Below are 13,545 nucleotides of genomic sequence, written 5' to 3' on the forward strand. Positions count from 1 at the left end.
ATAATGGATGCTTTGTCCTTGCAATTCCCCTTGTCTAGGGCAACTTTTTCCCAGTTGCTATTTACTAACTTGTATTATGTTTGCCCTTTAACAACAACCTGAATGCCGTACTCCCTGGGATGCCTTCTTTACCTCACTGGGAACTGGGTTAAGTATACCTCCTTAAGTGCTCAGGCATTTGTCCTTTGATACAAAACAGCATCTCCAGCTGAGCTATCAGTCTGGAAACAATATTGCAGCACAATGTTCTTGAGTCCAGATTTGCTAAAAATCAATAATATAGTAGGGTACCTGCCGGGGACCAGCCCCAGCTGATCCAGGGTATTCGAAGGAGAGACGGCCTAGGCGACTATTTACATGCTAATTAGAGATATAGAGAACAATAGAATGAGGATAGCTCAGTAGGAAAATTCAGTGGAGAAAAGAAGCTGAGTAGCTTGGTTTACGCGGGAGACCAATAAAACTTCAAGACAAGAAGTTTGCACCACTGACGTAGGCCGCAGGCGCCCTCTCGAATAGCGGAAGGTGTCTCACCCTAGACTCCTTCTCGAGTGGGTCTTAGAAGCCCAGGCATGATTAGTCAGCGTGGTGGGTTCCGCGCTCCAGATGGAGACTCAGCTGGAAGTTAAAGGGAAGAATGACATGGGGAGACCAAGCGCTGGTAAACAAGGCCCGTAGCTTTATTTTTAACAGGGGCTTTTATACCCTAAGTTACACATAGAGGATAATAGGGGATGCAAAGTCAGCAGTCTTTGGTTCTTATCAAAAACCAAGGTTTCTTTCCTGCAAATGTATCGTATACAAATGGTTTAGGTGATTTACATCATCTTCTGGCCAGAAGGCCTACTAACATTTTATGACTCTTGACAAGGACTTATCAACAAAGACTTACTTTCTCTAAGAGTAATTATTTCAAGGTTTGGCACCATCTTCCAAAGATAAAATTGCATTCCTATAGGGCGGATGTGTAATGGGTTTACAACAAAGAAAGAATTTATTACCTTAAGGGTCTAAAGTTACTAACACCAAGGCCACTACTTATTTTTTCTACATACCCACTATTAATTGATACATATTCAAGGATACAATTCAGGGGATGTGAAAACTTGGCAACAAGCATTGACTCATCAATGAAATCCTTTACTAGTTTATTCTGACAGTTTTTAACTCTCTGAGAGGCTCTAAGCTATTTGAATATCTTAAGCTTCCCATGCCTCTCCTGGGAGACTGTAAACAATCGTATGCATAGCTGCAGGAGTCCGGGTAAACTTGTCAGGCGAGTTAGAGAGCCATCAGAGGGGTTTGGATTTTAACACTCCTAATTGCCCAGCAACTTTATTAATTGGAGCTGTAAGTTAACTCTTTGACACACAGAGAGAGAGAGACGGTGGTAGGGGACAGCCCCCAGTAAAGTCAGAGGTGAGAGCACAAAGCAATAAAGTAGGCAGACTCTGGTTTTTTGGGGGAAAATGCTCGAGAATATCCGGGGGGACTCCTGAGGCTCGATCCCGCCTTTGCGTATGCCGAGCCTCCTTCCTCATGACCTTTGTCACGAGTGGAATGCCTCACCGGCTCCCCGCAGGTACCTTAATATCTACTACATTGGAAACCAAACATCTGACCATGTCCAAACTGGAAAAAAAAAAGAGGAAAGATGACTAGACTATGAAATATGGTTCTCAAATATGTCCTGGGAATTTCCCTCGTGATGCAGTGCATAAAAAAAAAAAAAAATCTGTCTACTAATGCAGGGGACATAGGTTCAGTCCCAGGTCCAGGAAGATTTCACATGCTATAGAATAACCAAGCCCATGCGTTTCAACTACTGAGCCTGAGCTCCAGAGCCTGTGAGTGGCAACAATTGAGTCCACTGTTCCACTTACTGAACCCTTAGTGGCTAGAGCCTGTGCTTGACAACAAGATAAGCCACCTCAACGAGAAGCCCTCATGCCCCTGCTCACCACATCTAGACAAAGTCAGAGCAAAGAAATGAAGACCCAGCAAAGCCAACAACAACAACAACACTATCACAGATCAGAACACCCTGGAAGGCTTATTAAAACACATTGCTGTACCTCATCCCCAAAGTTTCTGATTTAGATTCTTATTGAGGATGAGGCTGATATTTTGCAGTCTTATAAATTTTCAGTTGATGTTCCAAGCACAGTGCAGAAACTGAGCTTTGAGAACCACTATTCTTAGGGACTGGTGATAGGGATTTAAAATTTTCTCTTCTTGATCCTGACTACATGCAATCTAATACAATCATTACTGACAACTGTGTTTTTTTTTTTTTCCTAATAGATTTAGGATGCTTATAATCTGAACTGTGGGATTTTTTTTAAAGTGGGTCTATTCATCAGCAAACCACAATATTACCTAACTAGGAGGTCTAGCAATATGCCAACATCCTGAATCAGCAAACCTACAGTTAGGAAACAATTTTGAACATGTTCATTAATATATTTTATTTTTAAATTTCAGTAAGGTTACCTTGATATATACTGACTTAATCTGCTATATAACATGTAACTAAAACAATTCACACTCTGACTGGAAAGTAATCTCATCTAATGTCTTTCCCAAGCTCCACATGGAGAAGAAAAGTTGTTGAATTCACAGCTGAGAGAAATAGGATTCTTTGGTGCTTTATTAAGTCCCAGTTATGGGGTCAGTTGTGGAAGATTCCCTGGAGAAGAGAACAGCTACCTGTTCCAGTATTCTTGCCTGGAGAATTCCATGGACAGAGGAGCCTGGCAGGCTATAGTCCATGGGGTCGCAAAGAATCAGACACAACTCAGTGACTTACACTTTTATAGGGTTAGTTGTAGTCCTCTTGTTACAATACCTTTAACTTACTGAAGTTCAAAGTCTGCATATTGTATGTTTCTTAGATCAAAGTATACCAAAGTGCTGCTAGGATTTAATCAAGACTGCAAAAAAATTATCAAATCACTATGCTGTACACCTGAAACTAATATAATATTGTGAGTCAACTATACTTCAATAAAAGGAAAAGAGACTAGAATCCAGGAGTGGTCTGTTAATGTCCTAATTGGATGGCATCACCGACTCACTGGACAGGAGTTTGAGTAAGCTTCGGGAGTTGGTGATGGACAAGGAAGCCTGGCTTGCTGCAGTCCATAGGGTCGCAAAGAGTCAGACACAACTGAGCAACTGATCTCAACTGAAAGGCTTCACTATCAGGATGCCTGGATAGAGGAGAAGGAAATAGGAGGTTCTCATTGTTTTAATCAAGAAATTCATACTAAAAGCAGTCAATGTAAGTGCTACTTTTATATACTCACAACTCAATCAACAGTAGACAGTTTACAAATGCTAATTACTGATGTAATTAAAAGCACTCTAAAATTTGGGGGAGAGGATGAAGAAGAGGTAGAGCTATTATATGTTCATCTTATGATATTTATAAATTTAAAAATTGCTTTTTTCTCTTCTTTTTATTGTATCTTTAGGAGATGATAGATGTTAACTAAACCTATTGTAACCAGTTCAAAATATATGTAACTTAAGCCATCATGCTGAAAACCTTGAAAAAATGGACATTATTAATTAGCACACTGGATGTCAAAGATGAGATTTTGTTCATAAAAGTGGTAGCTTGTTGACTAGCATGATTAATATTAGAAATGGTCTCTTGTTGGGACACTAAAGTTATTCCAGATATGTGGATTAGCTAAAGATATTCCATAAGTAGTCTCCATTCTTTCATCAAAAGGCAAAAAGCTTAATAGACCTTGTACCTTTTACACTTGGGCTTCCCTGGTCGTTCAGGAGTAAAGAATCTGCCTAATGCAGGAGATGTGGGTTTGATCCCTGGGTTGGGAAGATCCCTTAGAGAAGGAAATGGCTGCTCACTCCAGTATTCTTGCCTGGGAAATCTCAAGGACAAAACTGGTTGGCTACAGTCTGTGGGATCACAAAGAATTGGACAGAGCTTAGCAACTAAACAACAATAACAGTAACTTTTTACCCTTAGGGATGATGTTCAAAATAAATCCCTAAAGGGTCCTATGTCTAGCCAATAACCCCAGAGGATTCTATTAGCTTTGTACTTGCCTCTGTAACTTACTTTTATCTCATAGGAACTTTTCATGCAAGATGATGATAAGGACTTAATAGTAAAGGGAGCAAGTGCTCCCTTGAATCCTCAGAAGGACCTGTATCTTCTGTGTGCTCGTGTATGTTGTATGTATGTGGATTAGGTAGGGATCTTAAGTGTCCTTTTTTTTTTGATGCATATGACAGAAGACAGCAAAACTGGGAAGTGGCATATCTTTTCAATTTTCCAGCCTACTCAGAATCACTGGTGAGTAGTACCAAAATCTCACCAAGAAATTCTTAAATACTTTTTCATATGGGAAGTGACCACAACCTTAGATCCTCTGAAACAGCTCCCTATGAGAGACAAGGTTTGTTAGAACACAGGATGGAGGTGAGGAGGTAGAATGGCAGGTATCTCTGGAAGGGAAGGGATTGAGTGGGTGATGACTGCAGCTCTAAACTACCAGTTTTAGTGACAGTATATTCAGTCATTTATTCTAGACCTCCCAGTGAGAATAACTTGTATAATTAGACAATTTGTTTTCAAACTCCTTGAAAGCATCAGATAGCTAACAAGATAGTGAGGAATTACCAGACTAAAATCTGGGGCAAGACAATTTTGGGGATGTGAACTTGGGTTTTGGCACAATTTTCTGTTGTAGGTGTGTGTTGATGTAGGTTGCAGCAGTGGAAGACTGAGACATAGATTAGCACTTCTGATCACCTGGCAGAGTTAAGAGGAAAGGGAATAGAATCCAGAGCTGCCACATAATTTTTTGGTGAGTCTGTCTCAACTTGGGTTTATATCCAAAGTGACTGCACCTAAGGAATAGGGTGAACCAGTAATAGTCCTGCACAAGAGCTACCATTCAGTTTCAAATACTCTGAACCCCTGCAGCTGAATTTCTGCAACCCCAAATTGTTAATGTACTCACATATACCAGGCTTCCCTGGTGGCTAAGAGGGTAAAGCGTCTGTCTACAATGTGGGAGACGTGGGTTCGATCCCTGGGTCAGGAAGATCCCCTGGAGAAGGAAATGGCAACCCATTCCAGTACTCTTGCCTGGAAAATTCCATAGACTGAGAAGCCTGGTAGGCTACAGTCCATGGGGGTTTCAAAGAGTTGGACAGGACTGAGTGTCTTCACTTTCACTTTTCACTTTCACATATTTTAATTCTCTAGATTCGAATGATAGTTATATAGGTGTCCAATTTATACAAGGGATGTTACAGTAAAATATGTGGTCACTATAAAAGGAAAAAGAAACAGGCTCACAACAGAACAAGACTACATGATTTAAAACTAGCAGAAACTTTAGAACATAGAAATATACATGCAGTGGGTCCCAATATTGGGGTTTTTAGGAAGATTTTAATGCTTACCATTTTCAAACAAATAATAAAAGGGACAGATTTTTAGCAAACAACTAGGAACTGGAAAAAAAATTCTAAATCTGAAGAATATAATAATTGAAATTAAGAACTCAAAGAATGGACTCCACAGTATGTTGAACACAGGTCAGTAGATAAGTTAGAAGAAACTATTCGAAACTAAGTCGCAGAGGACAAAGAATAAAACATACAGGAGTACAGGCATGAGACATAGAGGGTACAGTGAGAAGGATTAACATATATGTGATTGAAGTCCCAGAAAAGGAGGAGAGAGGAAATGGCTTGAACAACATGTGAAGTGATCATAACAGGACTTTCCCAAGGTGATGAAAGACATCATGGCACAAATTCAAAAAGTGCTGAAGCTCAAGCATCATCAGTAGAAACAAAGTCGTATCTGAGTAAATGAAAATAAAACTGCAGAAAACCAACAGTAAAAAGAACAATATTATAAAGAATAAAAACAACTTTTCAAAGAAACAATTATAACAGATGAATTCCCAATAGAATCAATGAAAGCTAAAAGACAATGAAATGATAGCTTTAAAGTTTTTTAGAATAAAAATCACTGCTATCCAAATACCATAGTCAGCAAAAATATCCTTCAAGAATGTAGGTAAAATAAAAACTTTTCAGACATATGCAAATACAGAGTTTGTTTTTTTTTTTTTTTTTTGAGCAGGAACTTCATATTCAAGGGAATAGTAGACAATGTTCTTCAGGTAGAGGGGAAAAAAATTCCAAGATGGAAATCCAGAGTTTACAGGAAGCAATGGAAATGATATATCTGAGTAATATTAAAGATATATTGATTGCATAAAACAATAATAAGTATTTATTAAGTTTACAGATATAGTATATTTTTGGTACAGCACATAAAACTCAAGTGGGTTAAAGAGACTTAATCCACGAGTCTAGGAAAATTCACAGTGAAAATTTTATAAATAGTTTGGAAGAATGATAAAATATAATACTAAATATAAAAACTTATGGGGTGCTATTAAAACTTGATTAGAAGAAATGATTTAGAATTTTAAATGGTTTCATTCTTTTACAAGTGGTTGACCAGATTTCCCAGCACCACTTGTTAAAGAGATTGTCTTTAATCCACTGTATATTCTTGCCTCCTTTGTCAAAGATAAGCTGTCCATATGTGCGTGGATTTATCTCTGGGCTTTCTATTTTGTTCCATTGATCTATATTTCTGTCTTTGTGCCAGTACCATACTGTCTTGATAACTGTGGCTTTGTAGTAGAGCCTGAAGTCAGGTAGGTTGATTCCTCCAGTTCCATTTTTCTTTCTCAAGATCGCTTTGGCTATTCGAGGTTTTTTGTATTTCCATACAAATTGTGAAATTATTTGTTCTAGCTCTGTGAAGAATACTGTTGGTAGCTTGATAGGGATTGCATTGAATCTATAAATTGCTTTGGGTAGTATACTCATTTTCACTATATTGATTCTTCCAATCCATGAACATGGTATATATCTCCATCTATTAGTGTCCTCTTTGATTTCTTTCACCAGTGTTTTATAGTTTTCTATATATAGGTCTTTAGTTTCTTTAGGTAGATATATTCCTAAGTATTTTATTCTTTTCATTGCAATGGTGAATGGAATTGTTTCCTTAATTTCTCTTTCTGTTTTCTCATTATTAGTGTATAGGAATGCAAGGGATTTCTGTGTGTTGATTTTATATCCTGCAACTTTACTATAATCATTGATTAGTTCTAGTAATTAACACTTTCTAACACCATATACAAAAATAAACTCAAAATGGATTAAAGATCTCAACGTAAGACCAGAAACTATAAAACTCCTAGAGGAGAACATAGGCAAAACACTCTCTGACATACATCACAGCAGGATCCTCTATGACCCACCTCCCAGAATATTGGAAATAAAAGCAAAAATAAACAAATGGGACCTAATTAAACTTAAAAGCTTCTGCACATCAAAGGAAACTATTAGCAAGGTGAAAAGACAGCCTTCAGAATGGGAGAAAATAATAGCAAATGAAGCAATCGACAAACAACTAATCTCAAAAATATACAAGCAACTCCTACAGCTCAACTCCAGAAAAATAAATGACCCAATCAAAAAATGGGCCAAAGATCTAAATAGACATTTCTCCAAAGAAAACATACAGATGGCTAACAAACACATGAAAAGATGCTCAACATCACTCCTTATCAGAGAAATGCAAATCAAAACCACTATGAGGTACCATTTCACGCCAGTCAGAATGGCTGCGATCCAAAAGTCTACAAATAATAAATGCTGGAGAGGGTGTGGAGAAAAGGGAACCCTCTTACACTGTTGGTGGGAATGCAAACTAGTACAGCCACTGTGGAGAACAGTGTGGAGATTCCTTAAAAAACTGGAAATAGAACTGCCTTATGATCCAGCAATCCCACTGCTTGGCATACACACTGAGGAAACCAGAAGGGAAAGAGACACGTGTACCCCAATGTTCATCGCAGCACTGTTTATAATAGCCAGGACATGGAAGCAACCTAGATGTCCATCAGCAGATGAATGGATAAGAAAGCTGTGGTACATATACACAATGGAGTATTCCTCAGCCATTAAAAAGAATACATTTGAATCAGTTCTAATGAGGTGGATGAAACTGGAGCCTATTATACAGAGTGAAGTAAGCCAGAAGGAAAAACATAAATACAGTATACTAACGCATATTTATGGAATTTAGAAAGATGGTAATGATAACCCTGTATACGAGACAGCAAAAGAGACACTGATGTATGGAGCAGTCTTATGGACTCTGTGGGAGAGGGAGAGGGTGGGAAGTTTTGGGAGAATGGCATTGAAACACGTGAAATGTCATGTATGAAACGAGATGCCAGTCCAGGTTCAGTGCACGATGCTGGATGCTTGGGGCTGGTGCGCTGGGACGGCCCAGGGGGATGGTATGGGGAGGGGGGAGGGAGGAGGGTTCAGGATGGGGAGCACGTGTATACCTGAAATTTTTTTAATTTTAAAAATAAAAATAAAAAAAAGGAAAAAAAAAAAAGAATTTTAAATGAGTAAGTGAGGATAGGTTGAAAATAATTAGCTATGTGAGGATGTTATTAATAGAAAGGAGGCAAAGGAAGAAAATAATAAAGATAAAAAATAAATGAAATAGTGAAATAACACAATAGAGAGTGTCAATAAATTCCAAGTTTCATATTTTGCGAAGACTGGTAAAATTCATAATTCTCAGAAGTACTGATCAGGAAATGGTATGTGTGAGAAATCAAAGAGTGAATATCTGTTCAGATCCTATAAATGTTTAAAAGATTATAATATGATATTATGAATAACTTTATACCAATAGATTAGCACAAACTCCTAGAGAAATGTAACTTAACAAATGGAACCAAGAATAAATAGAAAATATGAAATGACTTACAACTCAAACAAATTGAATCTCCAGACCTACATGACTTTACACATTGAAGAAATAAAACCAATTTTATACAAACTCTTCCAGAGTGTGTGTCTGTGTGTGGGGAAAGCTATAACTCTTTGCAATTAATATTATGAGGCCAGCATGTTCTTGATTCTGAAACCTGGTAATGACTTTGTAAGAAGGCAAAACTTCAGGCCAGTCTCTATCATAAACAAAGATGTAAACAAATAGTAAAGAAAAAAGTGTTAAATCAAATCCAATAATACATAAAAAGGATAATACATACAACAATGTGAAGTTTATTTTAGTAAAGCAAACTTGTTTAAAATTAGAAAGTTCAGCAGTGTAATTCACCACATTAACACAATAAAGGAGAAAACCAGGATTATTGGATGATCATTGATTAGCCCAATAGATTCAGGAAAAAAATTTGATAAATTCAAGCTTCACTGTAAAAACTAATACAATCTAGAAATAAAAGGAAATAAAACAATAAAGGGTACTTATAAAACGTACATACTTGAAAGTGAAAGTCACTGAGTTGTGTCCGACTCTTTGCGACCCCATGGGCTATACAGTCCATGAAATTCTCCAGGCCAGAATACTGGAGTGGGTTGCCTTTTCCTTCTCCAGGGGATCTTCCCAACCCAGGGATCGAACCCAGGTCTCCCGCATTGCGGGTAGATTCTTTACCAGCTCAGCCACAAGGGGAACCCAAGAATACTGGAGTGAGTAGCCCATCCCTTCTCCAGTGGATCTTCCTGACCCAGGAATCCAACTGGGGTCTCCTGCATTGCAGGCAGATTCTTTATCAATGAAACTATCAGGGAAGCCCATAAAAACTTACATACTTAATGAGGAAATATTAGATGCTTCTTCCCTGGATTCAGGAATAACATAAGTATATCCACCATTACTATTTCAATTCAGTACATACTAGAAGCCCTAAAGAGTATGAAATAGAAAGGAAAAGAAATGCACAAATAAATTTTGGAACCTGGTGGCTCAGATGGTAAAGAATCTGCCTGCAGTGCGGGAGGCCCAGGTTTGATCCCTGGATCGGGAAGATCTCCTGGAGAAGGAAATGGCAACCCACTCCAGTATTCTTGCCTGGAGAATTCCATGGAGAGAGGAGCCTGGCAGGATACAGCCCATGGGGACAAAAAGTGTTAGATACGACTGAGCAACTAACACTTTTAACTTGTTCCATTAATATATAAATAAAAAACCTCTTGTTATCTGCAGATGATATGATCATAAATTGAAATCTCAGAAACAACATGGATGATTACACAGATGATTGTTAGAAATAAAAGTGAAGTTAGTAAGACTGTTGGGTAAGACATCAAAATATAAAATCAATTCCATCTATATACTGGTGAAAAAGGATTTTTAAAAGTACCATATCTGGTATAACAAAATATTTTTAAGACCTCTATGCATAGAACAGTAAACTATTATTGAAAGAACATTCTAAAAATACTTAAATGGGTATATGACAATGGATCGAAACATATTAAGATGCAATTTCAACTAAAACCCTGGTTGGTTTTTGCATGGAATTGACAAGATAACTTTAATTTGCACATGTGTTGAGTAAATGTAGGACTAAAGATGGTATAAGGTATTTAAAAGTATTCCCAGTAATGATATATAAAATAGTCCATATGTTATGTAAAAATATAAAAAGTAAATTGTAACATACGTTTGCAACTTCATACGATCCATTTAATATCTGTTCCATGTAATGATTTAGATCTCTGAACCTTTTGTGATCTGAATTTGTAAAAGGTAAGTGCCACCAGTGAGGAAACCTGTTTTAAAAGAAAAAAAGTATATTTTCATTAGTTTGAAAATTGGTGTCTGTATCTTAGAATTGTTCATGGAGTTTTAGCTGCATCAGATGGAAGAGCCAATGAAAACATTTTTTTATAAAACCACAGAATACATGATTAATTCTGAGAGTTTTATTAACATGGCTGTGGACATGTGCTATTTTAACTGTTATTAATATTAACACTACTTTAATTTAATTTAGCACACTAAACTAATATATATTTTCCCTCTTACTGTGTTTATGGCAGACCACACATTTTGTCTTTTAATACATGTGGGGGTTAATAAATACTTTCTGAAATTTAATGATTCATAATTTTCCCAAAAAGTCAGATGGTATTGTTGCTTCTGGGTTCACTAGAGACACTGCTACACTAGCTAAATTAAACACTTCACCAGTGACATATGCTTCCATCTGGTCTTAGTCTTTTGGAACAAAGTATCACTTTCCTCAGAGGTCTGACTTGCAGAATTTCCTCTTTGCTATCTGATGATTCATCTTGATGGGTTGGACATTGATTACGACCAATTATTGGGTGGCATGAGGTGTTAAAGGCAATAGGTTTTGCTGCTTAAGGGCTTCTCTGGTAGCTCAGATGGCAAGGAATCTGTTTGCAATGCAGGAGACTCAGGTTTACTTCTTCAGTCAGGAAGATCCCCTGGAGAAGGGAATAGCTACCTACTCCAGTATTCTTGCCTGGAGAATTCCATGGACAGAGGAGTCTTGGCGGACTACAGTCCATGGGTCACAAAGGGCTGGACACAACTGAGCGACTAACACTTTAAATTTTCTGGTTAAATGCATCGTTTTAGGAACTATCTAGCAGCTCCCTCTGACTGCAGTCTTGCTCTTGCCTCCTTCATCTTCTGCTGCTTTGGTCTAGACCTTCCCCTGGGCAAAGGAGCACGGGGGATGGTAAAGGGTTGTCAGCAAACACACCAAAGTATGTGACAACCGCAGGACATCCTATCCATTGCTTCTTGTCAGAAACATCAGGGAAATCTAAAATAATATGTCTGTGTCTTTAAATAATTGATATTTTACTTTTTAACTTTTGTGGTTCTAAGGCTTAAAGTATTAAAAGTTTTCATCCAGATTTAGTTATCATAAAATTTAGTATCATATATAATTAATCAAAGCACAGAAATACATTTGGTAAGTAGATAGATTTTGCTGGTTTTAAATATTAATTTGTTTATTTGCGGATGAGTTTTCTTTATTGCTAGAATAAAATGGAGTTCAACATTAGTTCTATTCCATTTTTATAGATGGATGTACTAAAAAATATTGCATATAAATAAATATATGAGAATTAAGGAATTCAGCTCCAGTAATATCCTTCAATTGTTTGAAGTGCTTTTGAGTTATATGTCAAATATAACATAGTAATAGTTCTTGAAAATGATTTTTTAGAATATTTTATCTGATGGTGCTGACAAGTCTTCTCTTAGTTCTGTTCACACCACAGATTAAGAAAAACCTGACCTGCAAACAGATTTGATATCCAGTTATTAGAATAATTCATTTTCTCAGTACCAATACCGATATTTTGGTTTGCCCTTTATTTGAGTCTCAGAGACTTTGTACTCGCTGGGACAGTGTATCAATATAAAATCCTGGATGGCTGGGAGAAGAGCGATGGTGAAAGTAAGCCAGGAAAAGGAAATCAACCTTTCCCAAGTAGATGAGTTTTAATTCTATTTTATAATTTTATTCATTTATTTTTTGCTGCGCTGGGTCTTGGTTGCTGCGTGGGTTTTTCCTCTAGTTGTGAGTGGGGGCTCCTCTCTACCTGCAGTGCGAGGGCTTCTCATTGCGGTGGCTCCTCTTACTGCAGAGCACAGGCTCTAGGGCGTGCGTGCTTGAGTTGTTGCTGCTCCCAGGCTCCAGAGTGCAGGCTAAATACTTGTGGTGCACAGGCTTAGTTGCTCTGCAGCATGTAGGATCTTGCTGGACCAGGGATCAAACCTGTGCCTCCTGCATCGGCAAGTGGATTCTTTACCGTTGAGCCACCAGGGAAGCCCTCATGCAGATGACGTTAAAGATGATTAATTTCAAGGAAGATTCCTATGTCTGTGTATTCTCAGAAGGTACCAAGAAGTATAAACAACCTGATTTGAAGACCACTGTTTTACAATATGTCTAATTTGAACTTTCTGATCATACTTTCTAGATTGGATTTACATAATTTGCATAAAGCTTCTTTTAGTAAATTTAGGAGTCAGAGGAAATCTTGCCCTCATCCTTCATCTATATGCATTGCTATAAGCTTGAGCTCCTTTGGGACTGTCAGCATACAAATATTGTTCAGGGCATAAAGGACTAAATATTCCTCCCTTCCACATGTTGCTTGAATGGTTTTAAAATCAATTTAGGTCCCATTACCTGGCAGGAGTTGTTGAGCAAAGCAGAATCCTAACTAAAGCTGAAAATCGAGACGAGGCACATGGAAAGAGATTACTGACACTTTAAAGTTTTACAGGTTATACTAATATGTATTGAGGAGAGAAGAGAGTAGAAGAGAGACATTTTTGAAACCTAAAGGAACAACCATTTACAGAAATGAACGAACGTAATTTCTAAATCATTAATAAGTAAGATACAATGGAAACCACTAATGTTGAATTCAGTATTTGTAGTTGGACTTTAAATTTTTTGGCCAGTATTTTCTTTTCTTCAGTTATCATATTAGATGTTTTTCAATAATTCTTAAAGCTGATGTTGTCTTTAAGTTTTCACAATGACATTCCTTCCCTGTCAGTCTCTTACTCTGATGACTTTCTTATTTTTAAAGCATTTGTATTTCAAAATTTTTGAGATATCTGCAAGTATAGAGTTT

The 13,545-nt window shown here is 37.4% G+C and overlaps 1 protein-coding gene across 5 annotated transcripts in view; it reads right to left on the reverse strand.

Annotated features, from left to right (window-relative positions):
- PIK3C2G (phosphatidylinositol-4-phosphate 3-kinase catalytic subunit type 2 gamma) overlaps nucleotides 1-13,545 on the reverse strand; it is a 669,869-nt gene that overhangs the window by 82,168 nt on the left and 574,156 nt on the right. For all 5 annotated transcript variants that reach the window (XM_059886331.1, XM_059886332.1, XM_010805449.4 and 2 more), the window contains one exon: nucleotides 10,575-10,683. In XM_059886331.1, the coding sequence (XP_059742314.1) occupies nucleotides 10,575-10,683 (109 nt within the window). The remainder of the gene's footprint in view (nucleotides 1-10,574; nucleotides 10,684-13,545) is intronic.

Source organism: Bos taurus, chromosome 5, assembly GCF_002263795.3.
Source record: "Bos taurus isolate L1 Dominette 01449 registration number 42190680 breed Hereford chromosome 5, ARS-UCD2.0, whole genome shotgun sequence".
NCBI lineage: Eukaryota > Metazoa > Chordata > Mammalia > Artiodactyla > Bovidae > Bos > Bos taurus.